The sequence below is a fragment of the Miniopterus schreibersii genome, assembly GCF_964146895.1.
Source record: "Miniopterus schreibersii genome assembly, chromosome: 16".
Lineage (NCBI taxonomy): Eukaryota > Metazoa > Chordata > Mammalia > Chiroptera > Miniopteridae > Miniopterus > Miniopterus schreibersii.
The window spans coordinates 42394453-42422159 of NC_138116.1; the positions used below are offsets into that span (position 1 = coordinate 42394453).

At 51.8% G+C, this 27707-nt stretch overlaps 1 protein-coding gene across 1 annotated transcript; it reads right to left on the reverse strand.

The window, feature by feature from the left end:
- Nucleotides 1-748: 748 nt before the first annotated feature.
- TRIM16 (tripartite motif containing 16) lies at nucleotides 749-22983 on the reverse strand. Its single transcript, XM_081115682.1, has 6 exons — nucleotides 22451-22983; nucleotides 17134-17229; nucleotides 13676-13909; nucleotides 8622-8787; nucleotides 8067-8162; nucleotides 749-4062 (listed from the first exon to the last, which is right to left on the reverse strand). The coding sequence occupies exons 1-6, from the start codon at nucleotides 22928-22930 to the stop codon at nucleotides 3479-3481; spliced, it is 1656 nt and encodes a 551-aa protein (XP_080971808.1). The 5' UTR covers nucleotides 22931-22983; the 3' UTR covers nucleotides 749-3478.
- Nucleotides 22984-27707: the final 4724 nt, after the last annotated feature.

A 27707-nucleotide genomic window follows, 5' to 3' on the forward strand; every position in this document is an offset into this window, starting at 1 on the left:
ACTTACACCAGACAAAATAGACTTTAAAACAAAGGCTATAACAAGAGACAAAGAAGGACCCAGCAATTCTACTTCTAGGTATTTATCCGATGAAACCCAAAACACTAAATCAAAAAGACATATGTTCACTGCAGCATTATTTACAATAGCCAAGATATGAAAGCAATCTAAGCATCTGTCAGTAGATGAATGGGTAAAGAAGTAGTGTGTATATACAATGGAATATGACTCAGCCAGAAAAAAAGAATAAAATCTTGCATCTGCAACAACATGGATGGCCCTAGAGGGTATTGTGCTGAGTGAAATAATTCAGACAGAGAAAGACAAGTGCCAGATGATTTCACTTATATAGGATAACTATGTACGATGTCAGGCGGTGCAAGGTTTATTGGGGTGACTGCTTTGTAAGTTATACAAATGTCTAATCACTGGGTTGTACACCTGAAACTAATATAATATTGTATGACAACTGTAATTTAAAAATTATTTTAAAAAGAAAAACAGTTGACATAAGAATAAATTTATGTAGTGGCTAAAACTGCATTCTGACTTTCCAATCACAAATGATCTGGTAACTGGAACCAAATAATGTGGCACCAAAGGGAGCTCTCGATGAATTCAGTTGTTTGTTTTTCCAAAGTGAGTCTATACAATGAAAGAGGAAATAAAGGTGGGTAAATACAGAAGAGTCACACACACAGCTAGGGGAAATGACAGAGAATATAAAATAGCCTTTGTTCTCTTTTTTAAAAAATTTTTTATTTGGTTTGTTTTAGGCAATTTTCAGTTTGTGGACCAAAAAAAAGAAAAATGTATGCCTATCAGTTGAGGCAGTGATAGAAAGAAAGCAAATATTCCTAACTCTCTATTTTGCTTTGATCTTTTATATCAAGAAGAAAGGTCTTGAAACTGAAAACAGACAAAAAGAGCTCACAGGGAAATGAAGTTCACAACAGGTAAGGAGACACCCAAAGGGTTCCTTTTTTATGAGCCAAGTATTCTGGTCTAAACAAATTACATCTCATGACAGACACAATTTATCAATGTGACTAAACACCAAACTTTATTCTTTGAGAAATTAAGAAGAATGGTAGAAAATGGGAACAGGAAAGTTGTTTTTATTTTTAGAAAGAAAAATAAGGTAGATCCTGGAAACAAAAGACTAGTAAACTTGATGTTAACCCACAGCCGAATTCTTGAATGGCTTATTAAATATTTTGGGAGCATTTAGATAAGAAAGCAATGAGCACCAGAAGCCCACAGGGGCTCAATAAAAACAAAGCAGGCCGAGCTGATCACAACTTCTCTTTTGCCAGCCTTGTTAGACGGGAACAGCAAGGAGATGCCGACATAGTTCATCTTGATCTCTGCCACTGAAAAGGTCCTTCTTTGGGTCCCGTGGGTAAAGGGGCAAAAGGTAGGCACCCTTGTTGTCCAGTTCTACCAGTGCAGAACTTATTGAGTAATTAAACCCACAGAGTGTTGACTGAGTGCTGCAGGATTCTGTATTTGGCCCTACCCTAAATAATATGTAGCAACAAGATCAAGGCTTAAGAAGGAAAGGTTAACAATTCTGACTCCAGGCTAGGAAGGAGAGCCCATACATAGGAAAAAGAATCATGAATCAAAACCATCTCAGCAAGCAGCAAAAATGTGATGAAATTTTAAATTTGAGTAAAAAAATTAATTCAATAAAATTTGAATATTTATAAATTCAGTAAAAATGTCAAATCCTACACTGTACATATTCTCATATACAAATAATAGTTCAGGATCTCTGGAAACAAGTCAAGTGATGCTCAAGTAATGGACTCTTGAGATAGAACATCAGACGGGTCAAAGGCAAGACAAATATTAGGACAAGAGATGCTGCTAGTGCTCTTATCACTTAGGAAATCACAAGGGTTTCAGGAGCTCTGTGCCAGGAACCGGGGCAGAGACCAAGCACGTATTTGTTATAAATCCCAGGATCACATCTTTCCCTTCTGTTCTCACCTCTCTCCTCCAGGGGCAGCAGCGGCCTGGGGAAGCAGGTTTGCCTGGACAGAACCGAAGTTATGCTGCCCACAGGGGCTTCGGGCGACGCTCTCAGACGCTCGTGGAAGGACAGTCTGCCACCTGCCTAAAGGCCTGTGAGTGCGCACGTGTTAGGGGCACATCGTGGAAAGGAGGGCGCGACCACCCGAGTGAAAGGCCTGGGCACCGGGAAGGAAAATGGGCAAGTGTGAGAGCAAGAGGAGTGGGCGGCACAGTGGGAAAGGCTTCCTGGGAGGGGGCTGTGAGAACCGCCCCTAAATACTTGAACCGTCCTTCAATGAGAAATCGGACAAGCGCCGTACCCGGGTGACCTCAGGAGGGAGGAAGGAGGCCCTTCCCCGGAGGTCACGGGTCTCAGCCGAGGGCCCCACTGGCGCTCCTTATCCTCACTGTCCCGGCACCGGCGAGCGCTGCCTGCGGCTGCACAGCCCCTCCGGCGCGGGGCCGCCCCGAGGGCCACAGGCTGGGAGCAGGGTCGCGGTGCTGTGCCCACTGTGCCCGTCACCGTGCGGCCTGTCCTCCCCCACAACACCCACGGCCGAACGAGGACGGCTGCCGGGTGGAGCGGGTGAAGCCTAATGTCAGTCCTCCGCGTCTGAACCCCAGCTCCGTCGCTTACTCACCGCGGGGCTGCAGAGGCCTTGGGCAAGTTAGCTGTCCCCCCGACACCGTTTCCCCACCTGCACGCTGGGGCTGACAGGGCACCCGCCCACGGGGCTGTACGAGGGTCCCGGGGGACGCACAGGGAGCACTCAGCGCAGTGTCTGGGACGGAGGAAGTGCTCAGAAAGTTAGCCATTTATTGCGATTACTCCGTGATCTTTCTGATCTCTCTGAAGGCTCCTGGTGACCAGCCCCGGGAGCAACGTGCCGGCCACCTGCACAGACGCAAGACGTCGCTCAGCGGGGCTGCACCTGCGCAGACGCGAGACGTCGCTCAGCGGGCTGCACCTGCGCAGACGCGAGATGTCGCTCAGCGGGCTGCACGTGCGCAGACGGGAGAAGTCACTCAGCGGGCTGCACCTGCGCAGACCGGAGGAGTCACTAACCGGGCTGCACGTGCGCAGACGGGAGAAGTCGCTCAGCGGGCTGCACCTGCGCAGATCGGAGGAGTCGCTCAGCGGGCTGCACGTGCGCAGACGGGAGAAGTCACTCAGCGGGCTGCACGTGCGCAGACGGGAGAAGTCACTCAGCGGGCTGCACGTGCGCAGACGGGAGAAGTCGCTCAGCCGGCCGCACGTGCGCGTGACCTCAGGCGCAGCGCCGCACGGGTGGCGCGCGGGCCAAGCCAGGGGCCGTCGTTCTCGATCACAGACCCGCGCCGTCTCCAAAGCCCGCTGCCCCCCCCGCCCCCCGGCACGGATCTCGGCCCCCCCAGGTTGCCGTCGGAGGGCAGGCGGCTGCCCCGAGGTCGGCGAACGTCCGGACGGGGGCGCCGGCGCCTACGGAGCAGCCCCCGCGGGGGCCGGCGCGGGCTCCTCGGGCTCCTCGCCCAGGTCCACGATGCGCACGCTGTCGTCCTTCTTGGAGAGCCAGAAGGCCGGGTAGACCGGCTCGGAGAACTCGCAGCGGAACCGGTGCAGCAGCGTCATGGCGCCGCGCTCCACGCCGTAGAAGGCGAGCTCGCCGCGCGGGAAGCTGACGTAGACGCCCAGCCTGCGGAAGGCGCGGGCGGCCAGCGGCGTCTCGGCGTCGCTGTGCCAGGCGGCGAACGCGCGCCCGCTGCAGTGCAGGCTCCAGGAGAAGTCGTTCCCCGAGATGCAGCTGTTGCGCCCCTCCCCCTGCCGGTCGATGCCCTTGCAGGTCAGGCCGACGTAGGTGCCCGCGCCGGAGGTCTCGACCTCGAAGTAGTACCTGTGCAGGTAGAGGCTCTGCTGCGACAGCACCTGCCGCCAGTGCAGGAACCTGCTGGGGAGGTCCGGGTACGGGTGCTCCCAGGGCGTCGTGTTGGTCACCTTGCGGTTGTCGTCCTGCAGCCGCAGGTACCTGTGCGCCGTGTCGGGGTCAAAGGAGATGTCGCACGCGTCTGAGGAGAGAACAGAAGCCGGGGGGGCGGTCAGACCTGACCAGCGGCCGGAGCCCGAGGACACGCCCACCTCTGCCCCGCTACCCGGGCGCCGTGCCCCCGGGAGGAAGGGCAAAACCAGAAAACAGGACGCAACGGGGTAGTGTGGCTCTAATAATACGCGCTGGGCCCCTGTCCCTGCCCCTTCCTGCGCAGGGCTCCTGAAACCCTGGGCATTTCCCTGCTGACGGGACTGTCTTCAGTTCTGATGAGGTGACTCCGGGGGGGCCCGGGATGGCTCCTGGGTGGGGACTTGTCACCGCAGACACCAGGCCCTGATTAGAAGCTTGGAATTTTCAGCCCGGCCCCACTTCCCCGGAGAAGGGAGAGGGGCAGGAAATGGAGTGAGTAATTGATAGCGCCATGAAGAATCCCATCAGCAGGGGCTTCTAAGAGCTTCAGGCGGGTAAACATCCACCCTGGGACGTGATGCACCCCAGCTCCACGGGGACCCTCCCAGGCCTCACCTATATCCTTTATCATGTCCTTTAATATACTAGTAAACGTAGGCAGTGTTTCCCTAGCTCTGTGAGCTGCTCTGACAAAGGACGGGGTCATGGGAACCTCCGATTTGCAGCCGAGTCCTACAGAAGTTGTGGGTAACCCGCTCCTTGTGAACAGCATCTGAAGGGGGGGTTGTCTGGTGGGACTAAGCCCTTAACCTGTGGGATATGACCGTCTCCAGGTAGGTAGTGTCTGAATGGAGTTAAATTCTGGACACTCAGCTGGTGTTGTAGAGAATCGCTTGCTGGGGAAACCCCCCCACCACCACCACACCCGTGTTGGAAGTGGTCCCAGACCCTGTTGAACAAGTCACTACACTTCCTTCCTGAAGCTCAAATTGTTTCGCATTTCCTGTATTATTTGCTGAACTGAATTAAGAAATGAAATCCATTGGTTCACTTACTCATTCATTCAACAAATGTGCTGAAGACCAGGCACTGTTCTACTCAGTGTTGGCAAGGGTTTGGGGGAACAGGCACTTATATACCCACATTTCATCCATTATTTGGTTTTTTTTAAAAAAAATATTTGACCAATATTTAGCCTGGTGAGCTCTCAAACAATCCCCACACATCTCCTCTTCCCAGTCCCAGAAAATGACAGTGCCTGCATGCACGCAGTTGCTTGAATCTCACTGTTATTTTCAACATTTCTTTTACTATCATGCTTCTCCCCCCCCCCAATGTAAGGCACCACAAGTCTCGCCCAGACTAGGGTCATAGGTTCCTTGCTGGTCACGTTGCTCTCCCATGGCCCCTTTCATTACCTTCCCCATGATGGAGCCACAGTGCTTGTTTCAGGATGTAGGTTAAGGTAAATCATGTCACCCAGCTTACAGCCCTTTGATGGTGCCCCTTGCTCTTAGGATAAAGCAGTGATCCCTCATCCTGGCCTACCTGGCCCTGCATGACTGGTCCTTGTCTGTGTCTCTAGCCTTGTCTCCTGCCCTCTCCAGCACCCTGACCTCAAACCTGCCCAACACTGAACCCACTTCAGGGCTTAGCACAGACCATTCCCCTGGAGATGTCATCGTCACTCCAACCTGAGTCGAGGGATCCCCACTGATCCTTTCAGGTTGCGGCTGAGGGTTCATGTCCTCATCGAGGCTCTCTGTGACTCCCTTATCTGAATCACTCCCAATCACCGACTCTCAGAGCACCCTGGCTTTTTACACTTTGTGCTACTCGTCACGATGTGTAATAATCTATTTGAGTGCTTGTTTCATGCTTGTCCTTACCTGTAAGATGCTCATTTTATATGGGACTCTAACCTGGGGTTTAGCTCAGAGAAGATGCACAGTATATACTTGCCAAATTAATTAGCATATTAAAGACTTTTTTTAAATCCATTAACTTAAAAAATGATCTTAGTTTAACCCAGAGCTTTCCAAATGCCTTCAGTAAGAGAAATACCTAGTAATCAGTGAGACCACCTCCTGGAAGAAAATGACACAGCAGTGCAAGAAGTTAAACGGAAAGATAAGTGTAAACTAAGGACCATCAAAGGCATATAGTCTGCAGCTGTTACTAAAAGTGGCCGCAACAGTATCCGCAGCAGAACTTTTACCCAACACCAACTCCTTTGGCAACCCTTGGCATCATATATTGAACAATAATATTCCTCTCATTTAAGGGGACGAAGGACTTCCAGGAGGGCAGGTGATTCTGTGTTTCGAGACAAGAAAGCCAGAATGGGTCTGGAACATTCTGTTAGTTCCAGGAAGCAATGATACTTTTAGGACTGTCAAGGGCAGAATATCAGTGTTTGAAGGAGAGGCCAGCATACAAGTGACTCCAGCTGGTCAAGTTGGCAGTTTGAGCCCTAGAACTTTGAAAAGTGAAGCAATCTGAGTCTGTAAAAGGTTAAAGCTTCATAACAACACTCAAAGAGAAATAGTTCCTATTAGGTGTACAAAAAGGTATTCATCATGCAGAATAAAAAAGATTATAATAGGATATGTATCATTTTTATTTTAATGTTAAGAATGAAGAGTATTTGGCTTCTTGTATTGATTATATCTGTTTGTGAAATATAGATGTTCTGCCAGGAAGAAGGAAAGAATAAACAATGGAAGCTATGTGCAAACCAAGAGGTCCTGGGAAAAGTCAGGGCTGTAGCAGGAATGGGAGACAGGCATCAGAACCGGGGCTACATGTGATAACCAGAGAAAAGGGGGTCCAGGAGTTGGTTAGCCAGTAGTCACCCCCAGAAACAATTAGAAGCAGAGTTCAATGGCATGTTCCAAAAAGATGAACTAGCCAGATGTCATAAAGATGAGCCTCACAGTTTACAATAGCTAAGATCTGGAAACAGCCCAAGTGCCCATCAGTAGATGAGTGGATAAAAAGCTGTGGGACATTCACACCATGGAATACTATGCAGCTGTAAAGAAGAAGGATCTCGTACCCTTTGGGACAGCATGGATGGACCTGGAGAATATTATGCTGAGTGAAATAAGCCAGGCAGAGAAAGACAAACATCACATGATCTCGCTTATACGTGGAATCTAAAGAACTTAATACACTGATGAACAGAACAGATTCAATGACATGGAAGCACAGATCAGACTGACGAATGTCAGAGGGATGGAGGAGGGCGAGTGGGTGCAGGGGGAGAGAGTAACCAAAGAATTTATATGCATATATGCACAAGCCAAGGACACAGACAATGGTGGGGAGGGGGAGGGGACGGGGTGGAATGGGTCATTGGGGAGAAAAAGAGACATCTGTAATATTTTAAACAAAATTAAAATTTAAAAATAAAAATAAAAGATGTGCCTTAACATGCAGATGCAGTCCTTCCTCTACTAGGGGATGAAACCTCACTGGCTTGTTAACCACAATGAAGTGTTGATTGGAAGTTCAGTGTGTTAATAATGCTACAGACCACGTCAGTACCACATAGTGACAGGACAATGTGTTATGCAATTCTGGCCAAGCCAGACTTAACCGGGAACCATTTGGCACCTAGCCAGGCTCTACAAAAGTGCCAAGGTCATGAAAGACAAAAAAAGACTAAGGGACCAGACCCAGACTGGGGGAGACTAAGGGGGCATGGAAACATCTGTGATCCTGGATCAGACATTAGGCCAAAAAAGGACATTGGTTAGAACACTGAGTGAAACTTGAATAAATTTTGTAGATTAGTTAATAGCATTGTAGCAACAACGTTTATTTCCTGGTTTTGATCAATGTAGTTATGCAAAGTGTTAACATTTGGAGAAGCTGGATGAAAAGTACATGGGAATTCTTTGTCCTATTTTTGCAATGTTTCTATAAGTTTGAAATAGTTTCAAAATGAAAAGTTAAAAACATTTTTAATTAAATTTTTTAAGTGTATCTTTTAGGAATAGACCAAAGATTGCAAGAACCTGGAACCTACGTGAGAGATGGCATTCTTGGTTCAGCAGAGCATTATACTGGCATCAGTAACTGAGGGGGAGAGGGCTGCTCACAACTTACATTGCAGGAACTGCTGCCTGGTGCTGGGCTCGGGTTTTGAGGTCCAATACTTGCGCTCAACAACAGCCGACACTTGAGTTCTGATGTCATATTCCTCTGGAAAATCAGAGAGTTGTGAATGTACACCTGTCCCGGTGGCCAGGAGAACTTAAGAAGCAGGTCTTCCCAGCCAGGCTTCCCCAGATGTCCTGGAGGAAAATGGGGCTGAGCCTCATCACGTCTCAGAGAACCATGTTCAACGGGCCACATTTCTTTCATGGGTGAAGCAAAACAGGCTGAGAAAGATCCCAGACTGACTGGGGTTTCACCTAAAAGCGTAGGCATTAGGAATCGGAGAAGCTGGGCCTGGAAATGTCAGCCAGTGGCACGATGTGACTGACCCACCTTATCTGGGTCTCGATTGTGAAAGGAAATCAAGACGTGTCCATTAGTAACAGTTTGGCGAAGGATGGCTTTGAACATGAGACGTCGCCCTGATTGCCCTCCCTGGCGCTCTCCCTCACCTTCCCCATCAGCGCTCTGAGGGACACACGTGCCAAGCCCACAGTTTCTCACCTCCCTTCGCGAACTCCTGGAGCTTTTCCTTATAGTTGTGCAGCAGCTGGATCAGGTGCACAGTGGAGTCCGTGATGACCTTGCAGATGCCCGAGAGCTTGTCCTTGAGCCCTATGTAGACGCTGGGGAAGGCGCCGTCCTCCGTGCTCTTGAACTTGCAGTACTCCTGCAGGAAGGAAGCATGGCAGAGCTTGCCCTGGCTCCTGTGTTTCTTAAACTGGCTGCTCTCCTCATTCCGTCCCTCTCTGCCGCTATAAAATGGGTCGATGGCAATGTGCACTTCACAAACTAGGTGTGTCACATGTGCAGCTCAGGGGCTAACAGCATAGAAAACATTTATTTTTTTAACTGGGAAAGTGGGCTTTTAAAAATCAAGAGCTACTAGACGCCTATGAGCAACTCCAGTACCCAGCCCAGGCTGGAAACCAAAAAAACCAAAAGCACCTTTTATGCCAACAGCGCAAAGGAGGTCACATCCCTGCTATGCTCATACCCTCAGGACCTTTTAAAAATAACTTAAACACAAGCCACAATAGGGAATGGAGGACTGGGTGCGGCACTCAGAAGATGCACAAATGAGACCTGACAGGAACACTGGCTGCCTTCTCCCTGTCAATTCGATCCAAACACAGTTTTCTCTAATTCTTGTACTGTGATTCAGAGATTGAAAGTCAATTTCAATTCGTATTTTCTTCACGTTTTGATATTGGAATGCAAGGAACTGAGAAAAAGGCTTCCGTCGTATTTTTGTCTTTGCTTCTTTCTCTCGTTACCAGGTTAACTCTGCCTGGCTGGGTGGTGGGCGTGTGGGTGACTCTTTTCCTTCATGTTTTTCTGTTTTTTCACAGTAAACATTTATGTTTGTTGTAGCCGGAAGGGAATTCTTTTTTAATGCAAGAGAAGAAAACTGTCTGTATTTAGGGATATTAGACCTTAAGGAATTAATCACTTACTCTGACCTGATTGTTCGATAAATGAGGCATTTGAGACCCAGAAAAGTTAAGTGACTTGCTAAAAACTAAACAGCTATTAGTGACAGACCTGAGGTGACAGAATTTATGCCGACCTAGTGCCCCTTCCCTGCAATATTACACGTGCTCAGTCTGGCTCTCCTGCCACGTACCTGAATGTCCTGTCCATTGTTATGAAGTCTCATCCACTCACGGGCCTTCCTCCATCGCCCAGCACCGGCTGGCGAACAGGCCTCCAGCCTCACCCCTGCCAGGCAGGCCTCCTCAGCACTGTCAGAGGGTCCTAAGGACACTGCTCTGCTCACCCCTCCCCATCGCCCTCCACCGGCTTCTGTGACTCCCTGATGAAGAGCAAACTTCTCTCACAGCCAGACAGCCTCCTCTCCCACCATTTGTGAAAGTGTCTAATCCCCCAAAGCAGTTGTGATTCCTCACAGCTCTCTCCTGCATGCCTGCTTCCTCAGCTCTCTCCTGCATGCCTGCTTCCTCAGCTCTCTCCCGCATGCCTGCCTTCTCAGCTCTCTCCCGCATGCCTGCTTCCTCAGCTCTCTCCCACATGCCTGCTTCCTCAGCTCTCTCCCGCATGCCTGCCTTCTCAGCTCTCTCCCGCATGCCTGCTTCCTCAGCTCTCTCCCGCATGCCTGCTTCCTCAGCTCTCTCCCGCATGCCTGCCTTCTCAGCTCTCTCCCGCATGCCTGCTTCCTCAGCTCTCTCCCACATGCCTGCTTCCTCAGCTCTCTCCCGCATGCCTGCCTTCTCAGCTCTCTCCCGCATGCCTGCTTCCTCAGCTCTCTCCTGCATGCCTGCTTCCTCAGCTCTCTCCCGCATGCCTGCCTTCTCAGCTCTCTCCCGCATGCCTGCTTCCTCAGCTCTCTCCCGCATGCCTGCTTCCTCAGCTCTCTCCCGCATGCCTGCCTTCTCAGCTCTCTCCCGCATGCCTGCTTCCTCAGCTCTCTCCCACATGCCTGCTTCCTCAGCTCTCTCCCGCATGCCTGCCTTCTCAGCTCTCTCCCGCATGCCTGCTTCCTCAGCTCTCTCCCGCATGCCTGCTTCCTCAGCTCTCTCCCGCATGCCTGCTTCCTCAGCTCTCTCCTGCATGCCTGCTTCCTCAGCTCTCTCCTGCATGCCTGCTTCCTCAGCTCTCTCCTGCATGCCTGCTTCCTCAGCTCTCTCCTGCATGCCTGCTTCCTCACAGCTCTCTCCTGCATGCCTGCTTCCTCAGCTCTCTCCCGCATGCCTGCTTCCTCAGCTCTCTCCCGCATGCCTGCTTCCTCAGCTCTCTCCTGCATGCCTGCTTCCTCAGCTCTCTCCTGCATGCCTGCTTCCTCACAGCTCTCTCCTGCATGCCTGCTTCCTCAGCTCTCTCCTGCATGCCTGCTTCCTCACAGCTCTCTCCCGCATGCCTGCTTCCTCAGCTCTCTCCCGCATGCCTGCCTTCTCAGCTCTCTCCCGCATGCCTGCTTCCTCAGCTCTCTCCCGCATGCCTGCTTCCTCAGCTCTCTCCCGCATGCCTGCCTTCTCAGCTCTCTCCCGCATGCCTGCTTCCTCAGCTCTCTCCCACATGCCTGCTTCCTCAGCTCTCTCCCACATGCCTGCTTCCTCAGCTCTCTCCCGCATGCCTGCCTTCTCAGCTCTCTCCCGCATGCCTGCTTCCTCAGCTCTCTCCCACATGCCTGCTTCCTCAGCTCTCTCCCGCATGCCTGCTTCCTCAGCTCTCTCCCACATGCCTGCTTCCTCAGCTCTCTCCCGCATGCCTGCCTTCTCAGCTCTCTCCCGCATGCCTGCTTCCTCAGCTCTCTCCCACATGCCTGCTTCCTCAGCTCTCTCCCGCATGCCTGCTTCCTCAGCTCTCTCCCACATGCCTGCTTCCTCAGCTCTCTCCCGCATGCCTGCTTCCTCAGCTCTCTCCCGCATGCCTGCTTCCTCAGCTCTCTCCTGCATGCCTGCTTCCTCAGCTCTCTCCCGCATGCCTGCTTCCTCAGCTCTCTCCCGCATGCCTGCTTCCTCAGCTCTCTCCCGCATGCCTGCTTCCTCACAGCCCTCTCCCGCATGCCTGCTTCCTCAGCTCTCTCCCGCATGCCTGCTTCCTCAGCTCTCTCCCGCATGTCTGCTTCCTCAGCTCTCTCCCGCATGCCTGCTTCCTCACAGCCCTCTCCTGCATGCCTGCTTCCTCACAGCTCGCTCCCGCATGCCTGCTTCCTCACAGCTCTCTCCTGCATGCCTGCTTCCTCACAGCTCTCTCCTGCATGCCTGCTTCCTCACAGCTCGCTCCCGCATGCCTGCTTCCTCACAGCTCTCTCCCGCATGCCTGCTTCCTCACAGCTCTCTCCCGCATGCCTGCTTCCTCACAGCCCTCTCCCGCATGCCTGCTTCCTCAGCCCTCTCCCGCATGCCTGCTTCCTCACAGCTCGCTCCCGCATGCCTGCTTCCTCACAGCTCTCTCCTGCATGCCTGCTTCCTCAGCTCTCTCCCGCATGCCTGCTTCCTCAGCTCTCTCCTGCATGCCTGCTTCCTCAGCTCTCTCCCGCATGCCTGCTTCCTCAGCTCTCTCCTGCATGCCTGCTTCCTCAGCTCTCTCCCGCATGCCTGTTTCCTCACAGCTCTCTCCTGCATGCCTGCTTCCTCAGCTCTCTCCCGCATGCCTGCTTCCTCAGCTCTCTCCCGCATGCCTGCTTCCTCAGCTCTCTCCTGCATGCCTGCTTCCTCAGCTCTCTCCTGCATGCCTGTTTCCTCACAGCTCTCTCCCGCATGCCTGTTTCCTCACAGCTCTCTCCTGCATGCCTGCTTCCTCAGCTCTCTCCCGCATGTCTGCTTCCTCAGCTCTCTCCCGCATGCCTGCTTCCTCACAGCCCTCTCCTGCATGCCTGCTTCCTCACAGCTCGCTCCCGCATGCCTGCTTCCTCACAGCTCTCTCCTGCATGCCTGCTTCCTCACAGCTCTCTCCTGCATGCCTGCTTCCTCACAGCTCGCTCCCGCATGCCTGCTTCCTCACAGCTCTCTCCCGCATGCCTGCTTCCTCACAGCTCTCTCCCGCATGCCTGCTTCCTCACAGCCCTCTCCCGCATGCCTGCTTCCTCACAGCTCGCTCCCGCATGCCTGCTTCCTCACAGCTCTCTCCTGCATGCCTGCTTCCTCAGCTCTCTCCCGCATGCCTGCTTCCTCAGCTCTCTCCTGCATGCCTGCTTCCTCAGCTCTCTCCCGCATGCCTGCTTCCTCAGCTCTCTCCTGCATGCCTGCTTCCTCAGCTCTCTCCCGCATGCCTGTTTCCTCACAGCTCTCTCCTGCATGCCTGCTTCCTCAGCTCTCTCCCGCATGCCTGCTTCCTCAGCTCGCTCCCGCATGCCTGCTTCCTCAGCTCGCTCCCGCATGCCTGCTTCCTCACAGCCCTCTCCCGCATGCCTGCTTCCTCACAGCTCGCTCCCGCATGCCTGCTTCCTCACAGCTCTCTCCTGCATGCCTGCTTCCTCAGCTCTCTCCCGCATGCCTGCTTCCTCACAGCCCTCTCCTGCATGCCTGCTTCCTCACAGCTCTCTCCCGCATGCCTGCTTCCTCAGCTCGCTCCCGCATGCCTGCTTCCTCACAGCCCTCTCCCGCATGCCTGCTTCCTCACAGCTCGCTCCCGCATGCCTGCTTCCTCACAGCTCTCTCCTGCATGCCTGCTTCCTCAGCTCTCTCCCGCATGCCTGCTTCCTCACAGCCCTCTCCTGCATGCCTGCTTCCTCACAGCTCTCTCCTGCATGCCTGCTTCCTCAGCTCTCTCCTGCATGCCTGCTTCCTCAGCTCTCTCCTGCATGCCTGCTTCCTCAGCTCGCTCCCGCATGCCTGCTTCCTCACAGCTCTCCTGGAACATACTTCTCCTTGGGCAGTACTCATCTGCCGTGACCTGGTTCCAGCTCCCAGCTCCGGGAAGTCCCCCTGCCCTTCCTTCCTGCACTCCTGTACTCTGAGTCGGGACCTGCCTCTCTCTGTCCCCAGGGCTCCCCATGCACCCCACTGATCTAAGAGCGGTTCTATCCGCACATCCACCAGTGAGCCCCTGGGGTTAGTTTCGCTGGCAGACACCTCGGCCCCAGCCCGCCGCACCTCCAGGAACAGCACGGTGTTGCCGATGGCGGCAATCCTCGCCAGCTCCTGCCTGTTCCTCTCCATCTCCGCAGTCCTGTGCTCCAGGTGCGTCTTGATGCCATTGGCCTGGCTCAGCGCAGCCTGTTCCTTCTCCTCCAAGAAGAGCATCACGTCGGCCTGGGCCTTCCTCATGGCAGCAAGGAGCTCCCCAAACTGCTCCTCAGCCACCATCTTCACCTCCGACACCGACACCTGATGGGGGCAGCAGAGGGCCTGTTAGCAGGGCTCCGGCTTCATCAAAGCTCAACGCTCAGCACACAGAAATGCAAATCTGTCAGACCTGTACATTACGGAGCAATTTTCTATTATAAACGGAAGCTTTTATTCTCATGTGACCCTGGGTTCCTGGAAGAAAAGGCCTGCTCCCCAGCGTGTAAGTCCTTGTTTACCCACCTTTAACGCAGTCCCTCCCACTGCAGAGAGTGGCCTTCCAGCTCCGACAGCCGGGCTGCTACTCAAGGTTCTGAACCCAAGTTTTCTACCAGGGCAATTCAAGTATTCAGCGTACTTGATAGTTATATTTATTGTGGTAAATTGATCATTGGGCTTCTTTGTAAAAGTCTATAGCATGAACCAGCTTCCTTAGCATTTTGCTGCCTGTTAAACTGCCCACTGCAGGCACCAGAGCCCAAAGCACATCCTAGGTCAGGGCGTCCTACCAGGCACGACTGTTTAGGGTGTGTGTTGGTGCCCACAGGAGGAGCCCACCCGTGCAGACTGAGTGCTACATTCAAATAACATAAAACAAACTCGGCGTGATAACTGTCAGGATTGCGCTTGTGCATGTGGGACTCTGAACTTTCACAGGGCGAGCGCCCTGCAAAACTGCCTTCAGTCAGTGTCCTATGTACAATATCAACCCAAGTTGTAAACGGTTTCCTCCTCTCATTGGTAGTTCTTAAGTACTGGCGCTGACGGTTCTTCTAGTAAAAAGTTCTTTTTTAGTACAGTTAAGAGTTCTTAAAGTATAGTAAAAAGACAGCATTCTTAGCCCTAGAATTGGTCCAGAAAGGTTATCAGTCAGATGGTAGGTGGTCTGGATGGTGGATGCCTGGTGGTCTAGAGGATGGTCCAAGGAGATCTGGTCACACCCAGTGGTCTGTATAATGGATGTCACGTGGATGTCAGGTGGCCTGGATATGTGAGTCCTTCACAGGGATAATCAGAGGGTCACCTGGGGGTCTGGTGTGTGCCCAGATGTATATCCAGGCATTGACACAGGACTGGAAAGTTGAAAAAGTTTAAGTTCCCAGTGTAGTTAGGACAAGAGTAGAGTCTTGCCACATGCCTCCGCCTTCACAGTGTTAACAGTTTTATCAGGTTTGTGAAAGTGACTTCATTTTATATATTACCTATCTTCACTCTTTCTTCAGAGGCAACAAGCATTTATTTGGAATCAAAAAGAACTGCAGCTCAGGGAGTACAGATTCAGGCAGAAACCTAAATGGTGTCCCAGTTACAGGATGAGAGCAAGGGGTTTTTATGAGAAAAGGAATAGAAAAAAAAGAAACTTCTATTGGTGCTAACAAGCTGAGTCACTCTTTGGCTATACATGGCTGGTTTCTGATTCTGTCTTCAGAGTTATAATTTCTAGTCCCTGTGGTCAGGATGCCTGCTTCCCTGTTAGCTTTGCAAACGCTTGTTTGCGAGACAATGTTGGTTGGGCCCGGGGTATTATGGGAAAGGAGAGGAATCCATTTACTCCCTATAATGATGACATGTAGGGAGCATGATAGCATGAAGCTCAGAGGCATAAGACTAAAGACAAACTTCAGGTGCAAACCCCGCTCCGCTGTGGCCCTCCTGAGGAAGGCCTCAAATGATGCTGGTGGGTTTACTCTTCCGCTGTCCTGTGTAGCCTCTCATTCCTAAGCCTTCCCATGGATGTACTTCTTCCTTGCATCTAAATGGAATGTATAAACATATAATTTACTGCCCAAATGATGACAAATAAAGACTAAGGAAAGGAGGGGCCACAAACACATCAAAGTACCAAAGGTAAAGATTTGAAGATTATGGTGCACATGCCTGTCGATGGACTGAGTCGTTCTTAGGCCGAGGGAGCAACAATCCCAGGTTCACCTGTTTCATCCATCTAGGGGTCCCAGACAAGTCTTATCTCTCTGTCTTCATGTCCCTTGTACACGGTGACATTATGATAACTACCTCCCTCGGTTACCAGGCAATTCTGAAAAGAGCTGCATAGGGACCAAAGTGTCTGAAAATTAAAGAACTGGGAAAGGCAAGGTGCTCTGTGTGGTTCTCCAGACTACGCTGAGATTGGAAATCAACAATCTCTGAAGGTTTATAAGGCTTTAAATGGGCAATTGTTTTTCTTCTTTCATAAGATTATGTGCATAAGAAAGAAGTATTTACCATTCAGTAGCACTTAGTTATAAACACTGAGGAGAAAATTAAGTTGAAATGAATACACGTATTACACATGGGTGGGTGGGTAGGTGGGTGGGTGGATGGATGGATGGATGGACAGATGGTTGGGTGGGTGGATGGATGGATGGGATAGAATCATTCTTGGTATACAAAAATAACACTGCTGATTCACTGTCATAGGACAGATGTATTGCATTCTCTTCTGAGTGATGGTTATTGGTTTACCACTAATGAGAAGCATTTGTGGAACTGTTTGGGTCTACATTGAGTTTATATGGAAAGTGGTCATAAAACCAGAGAGCCTAAAACTAAGTAGCCTGTATACCACTGACCTTAACAAGTATCATCCACTAATTAGCAGTTTTCAACTCTCTTTTCTGGTTGCCAAGACATAGGACTAATGACACTCACATGGAGGTGGAGAAGCCAAGATTACGTAAAATTCCTGGAGCTCCATCTAAACAACCCCCTAACTCTCCCACACCCTTTTGTCCTGATCAAGAAAGCATACAGAAATGTAAGAATAAAAATGCTATTATTGCCCGGCCAGGCGTGGCTCAGTGGTTGAGCATTGACCTGGGATCCAGGAAATCGAGGTTCGATTCCTGGTCAGGGCACATGCCCAGTTGCAGGCTTAATCTCCAGTCGGGGGCGTGCAGGAGGCAGCCAATCAATGACTCTCTCATCACTGATGTTTCTCTCTCTCTCTCTCTCCCTTCCTCTCTCTGAAATCAATAAAGATATTTTTCTTAAATGCTATTACAGACCTAGTCTTGCTTCTGCTCTATATTATGAAAAAGTAACTCACTTGCCAATTTCGAGCTGTAAACTACTTTCATAGCCAATCCCAACAGCAGGTTAGGCCACCCAGGGGTGCAGCTGGCTGTGTCTATACCTCTCATTCTCATTTGCTGAGAGACCTAGGAGCCCACGGACATGGAGGCTGAACCTGCTGGGCCTCGCTGAGCCTGCAGCTGCATCCGGGCATGTACTGCGGCCTGACAGGTGACCCCGACCAGCCTTACCAAAACGGATTTATGATTGGCTTGGAGCCTGGCGATGGCGTTTTCATTCAATTTGAGTTTCCGCTCCAGGTCTAGCTGGGTGCTCCGAAGCTCAGCCTAAGAAAAGAAAAAGACAGCATTAAGCAGGAAGGAGGCAGTGCTCACAGAAGGTCCCAGGAGCAACAGCGCCCTCCCCTTACTTCCACGGAAAGGAGAGTTTGGCCTCAGAAGCTGCTCTCAGAAGTGAGCCCAGAGAACCCTAAACGGAGGCGCAAAGGTCATCCGTGCGCCAGAACCTCCTGGGGCTGAACTCAGCAGGAATTGGCTAAAATATGGGGAGCACATACACTGTGCCACGCTGGTCATTATTTTAAGCAGTAATATGGATTACCTCAAATCATCCTAACCGTACCCATATGTAAAGGTCACTGTCTCCATTTCACACATAATAAAATCAAGCCACCTATCCAAGGTCACGCAGTTGAACAGTGGAGTTAAGCCCAGGCCTTCGGACCCAGAATAACCTAACAGGGAGCATGGGGCTTGGAGCTGATGGCGGGGATCCCAGGTTTTCCATTTAGCAGCCGAGACTTGGGAAAAGTCTACTGAACATCTCCGGACTCCCACTTCTTCACCTGTGAAGCGCCTAACTGGTGGCGCTTCTGTGAGGGCTGACGGGGACAGCGCGTTAATGAGACTGTGCCCAGTAGCTGGTGCGCTGTGGGTGCTGTGCCCGTGCCAGTGCCGCCGGGGCCCTCCTTGCCCTTGCTAGGGCTGCCATGGCGGCTCCCCCGCGAGTCTCCTTCCCCCTGGAGGCGGGCACAGCGGCCAGCCGAGGCAAGTCCACCTGCTCCGACCCCACTGCCAGCTCCACTCTCCCCTCCTGGGACGCCCTTTCTGCCACAAAGTGTGCCAAGGCATGAAACTTAAGCCTTTGAAAATGTCAGAGGCCCTGTCACTCTCCTGCTTCCACAAGGGCATGAGACAGCAAAAAAAAAGAATAGCTCTGGTTGCTCTGAATAGGTTACGCTGCACTTAAAGCTGAGTCATTAAGCCCTAATAGAGCTCCAAGGCTATAAATGAAGTCTCTCCTTTCTCCCACTGAAACCTGGGGGAGTTTCATGCCTCTGGGCGAGGGAGCTGTGGGCAGGAATCCTTTGCTCAGGCTCTGGGGCGCTGACTTGGAGCCTGGGAACCCAGTGACCTCCCACTCCTGAGACCTGAGACCTGATGCCCAGGAGTGAAGGGGGGGGGGCGCCTGGCCTATTTGGGGCACTTGTATAATCCTGACCTGTCGAAAAGGCTTGCGCAGTGACCGGTTCCAGAGGGGGCGGAAGGAGACACGAGCGGCTGATTAAGGTGGAGGCAGACCCAGCAGAACCCCCTGGCAGTGCGAGAACTGGTAAAATAGCCCAGCGTGGCCCAGAGCCGCAGGGAGACCCCAGAGATCTCCAGGGAGGCACTTCTCTCACTCTCTGCAAACGGCCATAACAAGAGCAAAAGGCTCCTACGTCCCTAATGGTGACCTCTCTGAGTGAGTCACCCCAAGGGCAGCCACTCCTGTTTACCACAGAGGTGGGATCGCTTTGAGAAACCAGTATCTCCAGTTGTTCCTCTCTTAGAAAATAATGGGTGGCTCATACTCTGGCTTCAGGGTTTCCCAGAATGCCAGCCACTCCCAGCCCAGCCAAGGTGCCAGAGCAGGAGGGGGCATCCATGAGCGCAGAGGGCCCTATGTTGAAGGGCACAGAGAGTCCCGCCTCTTCAGCAGGGCAATGACAAATATGCAAAGGGTACCATACTTGCCTGCCGCTGCTGGCCATACAACCTGTGTCAAGTCATTTAGTGTCTCCGTTGGTGCAGGGCCTCAGGAATGTCAACAGAATTGTCCTTGCTTCTATCTACAGGGCAAAGGTACCCACCCAGAGCTTGGTGGCCAGGAGCCAGGTCAGAGATGCAAATAGGAAGAGCAGAGAGCATGAGAAAAGAGAAGAAAATTCCCAATGGTCTTAGTTCCTCTGTATTTCCAACCACGAGATGCTGGTCCTGCTGGAGTGTTTACATTTGGTTTCCATCTGACTTCACTCCTCAGTTATTGGTCAGAACCTGCTACATGCTAGTCCAGTGAAATAAGACATCCTCGCTGCTCTTGAAAGACATCCAGCCTGGGAGACTGTTTAACAAAAACAAGTTGCATAATACTAAGTCCAAGGCATTCCTCAAAATCTCTAAATAAATTCCTTTCCTGAGTGGCCTTCCGCCACCCATCTTCTGGATGCCAGCAAACAGGCTGTGAGCAATGCTGGTCACCTGCTCTCCAGAGATGCACGAATCCCCGCGGCTCTCAGAAACTTCGCTGCTGTTCTATGTGGACACTGTCTGCGGGCAGCACACAGTTCTGAACTTTCTGGAACCAACGCTGATGTTGAATGTAATGGCCTGTCACGAATGGACTTCAAGATCCGAGACAGGGCCCAGATCAGAACCCTGCCCTGACCTCACGGCCACGGCCTGTGCTGCCCCAGCCCTTTGGCATTCCAGGGAGCCCCGGAATGTGCTCGGCTTCCTGATCAGAGTCCACACTCCCCGAGGACAGACGGGGAGCCTGACAGCCCGTAGGAAGCACTCCAAAATGTTTGATAAGCTTGAGGAAAAGCAAGAAAGAACCCTGTGCACTCTGTGGGTCAGGACAAACAGAAGCGGTCAGGAGGAGCGCAGACCGCACCAGCGTGCACATGTGCACGTTTCCACAGCAGCCGGCCTGCGAGTCAGGAGGGGGAGAGGAGTTGGACCAGCCGCCCTTAGAGGAAGGGGCTCGGGCAGCTGGCTTGGAGCAAAGGGAAGTGCTGAGGCCCCATCAGGAAGAGGCTGGCAGAACAGAACAATCACAGGGCACCGAACTACTCCGGGAACTCCGAGCTTTTGCCCCCGGCATAGCTAGAGGCCGGGGGAGCTTCAGAAAGGGCTCACTGCTTCACTGAGACCTAAGTTGCTCTGCAGACCAATGCAGGATTTCGGCTACTTTGTGTCCTCATGGCCGACCCTGCCATTTACAGTTTTCTATGCACAACACGCCTGCCTGAGTAATTAGCCCTTAACACTATCCAAAGTCACCTTCAGCAAGTAATGCCAGCAGGCTTGGGCTAGCTGAAGGGAATATTGGGTTTCTAGAGCCTTAATTTAGTCTAATAAAACTTGCAAAAAATCCCGGTGCAGTTGCAGCCTCATCAAGGCACTGCATCTTCTGGGCTGGGCCCCTCACAAGAAATCTTTGGGCTCCGAAGATTTGGCAGAGCCACCTAGAATGTGGCTGTCACAGAGTAAACTGACTATCTGAGCTGAAAACAAGGACACAGGGTGGAAAGGACAAGAGCTCTCTTAGGCAGACCAAAACACAGAGGTTGTAAACCGGGTTCATCACCAAAAATCTGGGGCTGGGGCTATTGCACTATATTTATAACCATGGTTGCTTTTCAGCCCTCAAAACTTCCCTAGACCCTTAGGTAGCTGTCTTTATTTTATTTCACCAGGCCCCTCTTAGGAGGTCTGAACTTGGGGTTCCGCACACGCTCTACACAACTCCTCCTGCTCAGAACTGCAATTACCCTACATCCCTGTAATGCATCAGTTTACACCATGTTTAAAATTCATATTGTGTCTGTGCTGCCACGGGCATAGAACATTCCTTAAAGAAAACAGAAGGAAGTGTAGATGGTGGCCTGTGCCTCTGAGGAGGGGGATGGGAGTCCAGGATGGGAGGGAGACCTTCTCCTGCCGTAATTCACTGCAATATTTGGAGAAGATTGTTTTTCAATATGTACATGCATCACTTTTCCAGGAAAGTATAATGAAAATCAGATGTTATACCCAAAGGAAAAAGCAGTACACTTTGTCTTAATATTTCTGCTGTGTTTGGTAGGTTTTTAGTGCAAAAGAAAAAGTCAGGTTCTAATATGGTGATCTTGGGGTCCTGCCCTCGTGTTCCTCCAGTAGGGTGGGTCCCTAAAGCTTTCATTCCTCTCTCCATGACTTAGTCATATCTAAGAGTTTGGACAAATGTGGTGGAGATAAAAGATCGTCACTCATAGAGTTATGTGAGGACCAGGTGGGGAAATCCACGGAAAGCGTTTAGCACATAGCAGTGCTCAGTGAAGACTGATTTCCTCAGTTACACGGAGCCTTTCCTTTGATCTGTCGGTCAGCGCAGAGCCTGAAAGGTTATGAAAGTAGGGAGAGGAGTGATGTTCCCTGACACTGGAAACACTAGAAACCGGTGGCGAGTGGCTTCCAAAGTTGGAAACAATGACTCGTTGGCATCTGGACCACAGAGTTTTCCAAAACAATTCCCACTAACACTGGATAGAATCTAAGCCCAAGAGTGCCTGGGGGAGGGGCCTGACAAGTAAACTGCCCTCCCCAGGAACCTTCTTCCTCTGCTGCCCAGGGACTGGGCCAAGGGTGGGCCCACCCCCTCACCCCCTCACCCCTTCACCCCCCACCACCCTCACCCCGCTCGCAGTGCAGACAGACCACCCTCAGTGTGAATATAAGGAACATAGGACAAGAGTCAGCTGCACTTTGTCGCTTGGAACAAAAAACTGCTCCCCAGAAGTTTAAGGTTGAGAAACGCTCTACAAAGTTGCTAAATCCATTCCCAAGAACTCTAGGCTGTCAGCTGTAGGGCTAGTTGTTCTAGAAACCGTTTCCCTATCTGATGGGAATAAAATTACAGGCTATGAGCATGGTGTTTTTTCAGTCCCTCCTGATACCTCTATCTGATAAGGAACTTTTATTTTCCCTGAGTGAAGCCACCCTTGACATTGTACCTGGAGGGAAGTTTCCAACTCTATGTTATCTTAGCACTTTTCAAGCTCTTGAATTTCACCCCGGTACCTCTAGGGGGGCACTTTCTGCTGGTCTCTTGTTTGGGGTAGAGGGAAGGAGAAATGAGGGGAAAGGTTTGATTCCTCTCTCTTGAATCTCTGCCAAGTTCACACTGTGTTAACTGCCACAGAGATCCAGGCAGAGGGGAGCATCGCTGCACCCCACATCCGAAAGCGGGACAATGGGCGGAAGCGGCGTGAGGAACAGCAGGCAACCAGGCCGCACCAGGAGGCAGGCAGAGAGGCAGCACAGGGGCGGGGACAGGGTCACCCGCTTCCGTCTCCAGCGCCAGGTGAAGTAGATACTGACCCTGGATGAACAGGGCACAGTCCTTCTCGGGCGAACTCCGAGCACAGAAGTGGAGTGAGCGACCCTGGGCGCTTGGCAGTGGCTCGGCCTCTCCCTGGGCTCCCCGGCTCCCCACCCCCTCTCCCAGAGGGGCCCCAGTACCCACCTCCTTGTCCCTGCGGGCAACATCCAGGGAGACCGAGGCGTGGCCCTTGTGCTCGCCCTGGCCGCACTCCTGGCAGATGCACTGCCGGTCAGGGCAGCAGAAGGCCACCAGCGGGCCGTGGTGGGCAGGGCAGGTGCGCAGGTCGCGGTCCCTGGCCGGCTCGGCCAGCTGGTGGCTGTGCAGCTTGCTGTTCTCCTGGTGTGGCCGCAGGTGCTCCTCGCAGTAGTTCACCATGCAGGTCAGGCAGGACTTCACCGCCCTCACCCTGCGGGCCCCGAGGCAGAAGTCACACAGGATCTCCTCCTCTCCCTCGCCACCAGAGCCGGCGCCCTGTCCCTCAGCCTCCCGCGGGGGGCTCCCCAGGGAGCCCTTGTTCTCTTCTGCCGGGCTGGCTGACCCCGAGTCCGGGCTGAGGGTGGCCAGGGAGTGAGCGGCGATCCCGGCCAGCGGCCCTGGAGCCATCAGGTCCAGCTCAGCCATCTGGAAGGCGCTGCCGAGCTTCCCTGCCTCTGCTCCTCGGCCCAGGATCCTGAGCTCAAGTCAGACAGAGGGCCACGCCCAGATGACTGCAGCCCTGCAGGACTTTAACTGTTTCCTCCCTCCCAGAGGAAGCTCGGTTAGTCGTGACTCCGCTCAGGGCTTGGACAGCAGCCAGCTGCGGTGCCGCCAAGGCAGCTACATTACTCATACTTCAGACAGCAGTTCGGGATGTCCCCACAGGCTCGGGCTTCTCCTCGGGCCTCGTCCAAAACTCCCATTCTTATGTGAATAATCTGACCCCATAGGCGCAGCTGAAGGCCCTGTAAGTCTGTGGCTGCTCTGGAAAAGACAAGGGATTCCTGAGCTCTGCTGTAAAAAGCCTGCATTGCTTTACATAGTTTTACAGGCTACCTTTTTTTGTGTTTATTTTGTTTGTTCGTTTGTTTCTTTAACCCTCACCCAAGGATATCTCTTCCATTGCTTTTCAGAGAAAGTGGAAGGAAGAGAGAGAGAGAAACATCGATGTGAGAGAGACAGATCCATTGGTCGCCTCCCACACATGCCCCAATTGGGGCAGCTGGGGATCGAAACTGCAACCCAGGTCTGTGCCCTTGACGTGGAATCAAACCCACAACCCTTCAGTGAGCAGGCCGACACTCTAACCACTGAACCACACTGGCTAGGGCTTGTTTTTCTTTTTAAAGAGATCCAAAATATAAGGACTTCAGACGCAGGGCAGCCATTCACCCGTTCCCCTCTCACAGAACAGACATGAGTCAGCTCGGAGCAAGGTACGTGTTTCTGAATCTGACCTCTGACCTCTCCCATATAACCATCTTATGCATTCCGGGTTCAGATGGACATTTAGTATGGATCAGGGGGCAGGGAGGAGTTTGTCTCCTTCCACATGGAGCTCCATTCAGACAACCCTCCCAGGCTACACATCCTGCCCTATGGTTCCTAGAGAGGGGTCTATGCCAAGAAATAGCCCCTTTGCCCACTTAATAAGGCGTTCCTAGACATGCTGTATAAGTTCGCTTGGGCTGCCATAACAAAAACACTGACTAGTTGGTTTTGGTAACCTGAAAATAAAAGACCAAATTGAGAAGCAACAAGTGTTTATTTGAGATTTAAAAAAAGAATAGCTATTTGGGAAACACTGATTCAGGCAGAAACCTGGGGGGAGGGGGGGGATTTCCTCAACCCTTCTAGGTTCTTCCAGCTGTTCTAATATTCAAGCAGACATGGGATAGATTAACAAGAGAAAATAACCAAATTTAATTACACATACATGTTTGGGAATCCTGCATACATGGGAGAGTCAGAGACCCACATACATGAGAGGTTCAGGGACAGAAAGGAAAATTATATACATGGCATTCTGAGCTCAGGATGAGGTAAGGTGCCTTGGGGCTTCAGAGGGGAGGAAGGTCATTCACAGGAGAACATCTGTCCAGAAATTAGATGTTTGCCCTGCTCTGTAGATAGGTCATGAAAATTTATTTCTGGTGATAACTTTTATTATGGGCAAGGACCCAAATTTAAATCCTTTAAGGGAGAGGTAAAAGTTTCTCATGAGACTGTAGGGTCTCCATTGCCTTCAGCTCAGAATAATTTACATGCCTAAGTAGCTCATCTTGGGGAGGTCTGCTCTGAACCTCTTCAAACCCAAATAATTTTTTGATTAGGGGGTGAAGGCAAGGGGTTTTTACGAGGTAAAGGAAGAGGCATAATTACATGAATAAAGGAAAAATTTCTGAAGGAGCAAATAGGCTAACTTTTTCTTTAGCTATACATGGTGATGCTCATTCTAAAGAACGTCCTTACCTATCAGTCCAATAGTCAGGATGCCTCCTTTCTGATTAACTTGCAAACGTTTGTTTGAAATACAATGTTGGTCTGGCCCAGTCCAAAGATTATTTTTCCCAGTTCAAACATTCCAAAGCTTAGAGGATTAAGACACACAAGGCTTCCCTAGTTCTGTTTTAAATGGCTTCAACTTATGGCAATGTTTCACAGTTTAAACAACAGGAATTTGTTTCCTCACAATTATGGAGGCCGAATGTCCAAGATCAAGGTGTTGGCAAGGTTAATTTCTTCTGAGGCCTCTCTCCTTGGCTTATAGATGGCTGCCTTCTCCCTGTGTCCTCACATGGTCTTCCACTGTGTCCCATTCTCCCCTTCTTATAAAGACGTCAGTCATACTGGATGAGGCCCACCTGAATGACCTCAGTTTACTTTAATGATCTCTTTAAAGACCCTGTCTCCAAATACAGTCACATTCAGAGCTACTAGGGGTTAGGATTTTAATTTATGAATTGGGGTGGGGGCAGAGAAATGATTCAGCTCATAACACATGGCCAGGGGATGAGACAGGAAGTATCTGGGCCCTGAGAAGAAAGGCATCACCACTGGGTGTGGGGGGTGCACAGTGTACTTAGTGTTTGCCAGACAAGTACCAAAGAACCCAGGGTACCTGCCCCCAACTCTGTATCCTGAAGAGACTCTACAACTTCCCCCAGATGTCTTCATATATATGGGTTTGGAAAACAAATCGAATAGAGAGAGAGAGAATCAGGGAGGGGGCCCTGGTGCAGCTCACCCCTGGGATCAGGGCTTGGGGTATCTCCCAAGAGTCACGCCCCCCATGGCTCTCCACCCCTGGGGTGAGTTCTGCAGGGCCTGGATTAAACCAAATAAACCAAGGGACGTTTCTTGCCAGTGACCAAAACATTTCATAAATGCAAGAAACCCAGCAGCTGCTTAGAGCTGGGGGGCATAGGAGACCATCACAATCTATCTCAGATGTGGCCCTGTTTGTTCTTTTCAGCAACATGTATAGTTTCCCAAGTATCCCTGTCCTGACTACCCTCCTTCACTGCTGAAGATCCCCCCAGAGAGGTTTCCTTATGTTTCATTTCATGGTTTTTAAATCTCCAACCAGGAGGGAAAGAAGCTGGCTTCTGCTGGTTGGCCTTGGGGCTTTCTCCAGTATTAACAGGACAGGGTTGCTTCACTCTCAGAATGACCTGGCACGGAACTGAACAGAGCCTTTGAGCTTCCTAGGGAGGGGAGAGAAGGTGGTTGCCTGTCCGACCTGGTCCACGTTCTCAAGTGCCAGTTAGAGGGCATGGTCCAGCCTGGGTGTTTTGTGGCCTCTCACTCATCTCCCCTTCTTTACCTCCCCTTCTCCTTCCCACCCTTCCCCCTTTCGTGAGCTGTGTCCCTGCCACACCTGCTTCGCTACCCACTCTGCAGGGCAGCTCATGGGCGTGCTCAGCCCTTCTCCGTCGGAGCCCCGGAACTCGCGGACACTCCACAGCCGCGTCGAGAACAGGAAATCTGAATTTTCAGCCCCAGGCTGGTCTAAGAAAACCATTTGTTCCCTCTTAACCTCAGTTTCCTTGTCCATCAAATGAGCAGGTTGGTCTAGGCAGGGCTGGTAAATAGGCTCCTGGTTTGGCTCCCTGGGAACTGTTGTGTCTGAGCTCACATCTGAGCTGAGTGGAAGGGGCACCGCGGTCTTACCCCTACTGCCAGGAACCGCAGTGCATCTCCTCGCACCTCAAGCCCCACCATGGCCCAGCACCAGAGGCCTGAGGCCGACGCCCTGCGTGACCCCTAAACTCAAATTCCTAATGGAAACGATCGCTCTACCACCACCACCAACCACCCCTTTCTCAGTTGCCCCTTAGCCCCCCTCCCCTCCTTCACAGAAACTTGGTTTTCCCCAGACTGTTTCTCCTGCCGCCTCTCCCGGCTCTGCTCCTTCCCGTGTATCTCCGAGCAGAGGACTGGGAGTCGCCCTCACCCCCATCGCAAATGCCCAGACCCCCAGCACCCCAGCCTTCTTGTCAGGTCTGCCCCCTGCTGCTCATCCCACCCAGCAATGCCACCCCCTCCGCTCCTCCTGGCTGTCTCCTGCCCCTTACTCGTGGAGGCTGAAGGCCCTGGATCGCAGCCTCCCCCTCTCCACCCCAGCTCTACCCTCATTCTCAGGGCCTCCACCTCTGAATTTCCTTCACCACCTCATCGCTGAGCTCCTTCTCCTCAGCCACCACCCTGGGGTCACACCTGGCTTTTTTTTTAATGCAGTAAAATACACATATGAAACTTACCACCTTAACCGCGTTTAGTGCACAGCTCAGTGGCGTTAAGCACGTTCACACTGCTGTGCAACCATCAGCACCACCCATCGCCAGAGCTCTTTTCATCTTGTAAAACTGAACCTCTGTCCCCACCAAACACTGGCTCCCCATCCTCTCCCCCAGCCCCTGGCAGCCCCATCCTACTTTCCGTCTCATGAACTTGGCTATTCTAAGAACCTCACGTAAGTGGAGTCGTGCAGTAGTTGTCCTTCCGTGTCTAGCTTACTTCCCTCAGCATAATGTCCTTGAGTCTCACTTGTGTCGCACGTATTGGAATTTCCTTCCTCACACATGGATTTTAAAGTCACCGGAACTCTGTCTCCAAAACCATGAATTGATAATCCCACTCTCTGACCACGCCTATGGCTCGCTCGCTGAGGTGCCCTGTGGAAAAAGGGCCTCAGGTTCATCGGGCCTCTAACCCACTGTCTCCACCATTTCCTCTCCGTCCTCTTCCCCTCCTGGCTTCGTTTCTTTTTTGCTCCTTTACACTCCATGGTCCGCCACTAACAGCCTTCTCCTGCAGCTGCCCTCAGCCCCCCTGCCCTTTCTACCCTGTCACATTCTCTTGACAACCCTAGAACCCTAACTGACCCCTCTGTTCACCTCCCCTGAACTTGCATCTAAAA

Bases quoted from the DNA above. Each gene is read 5' to 3' on its own strand.
- TRIM16 (XM_081115682.1), bottom strand. From the start codon at position 22,930: ATGGCTGAGCTGGACCTGATGGCTCCAGGGCCGCTGGCCGGGATCGCC. The intron at 8,163-8,621 runs GTGAGAAACTGT...CTGATTTTCCAG, and splicing joins CCAGGAGTTCGCGAAGGGAG to AGGAATATGACATCAGAACT. The intron at 4,063-8,066 runs GTAAGTTGTGAG...TTCTCTCCTCAG, and splicing joins CAGGCAGCAGTTCCTGCAAT to ACGCGTGCGACATCTCCTTT.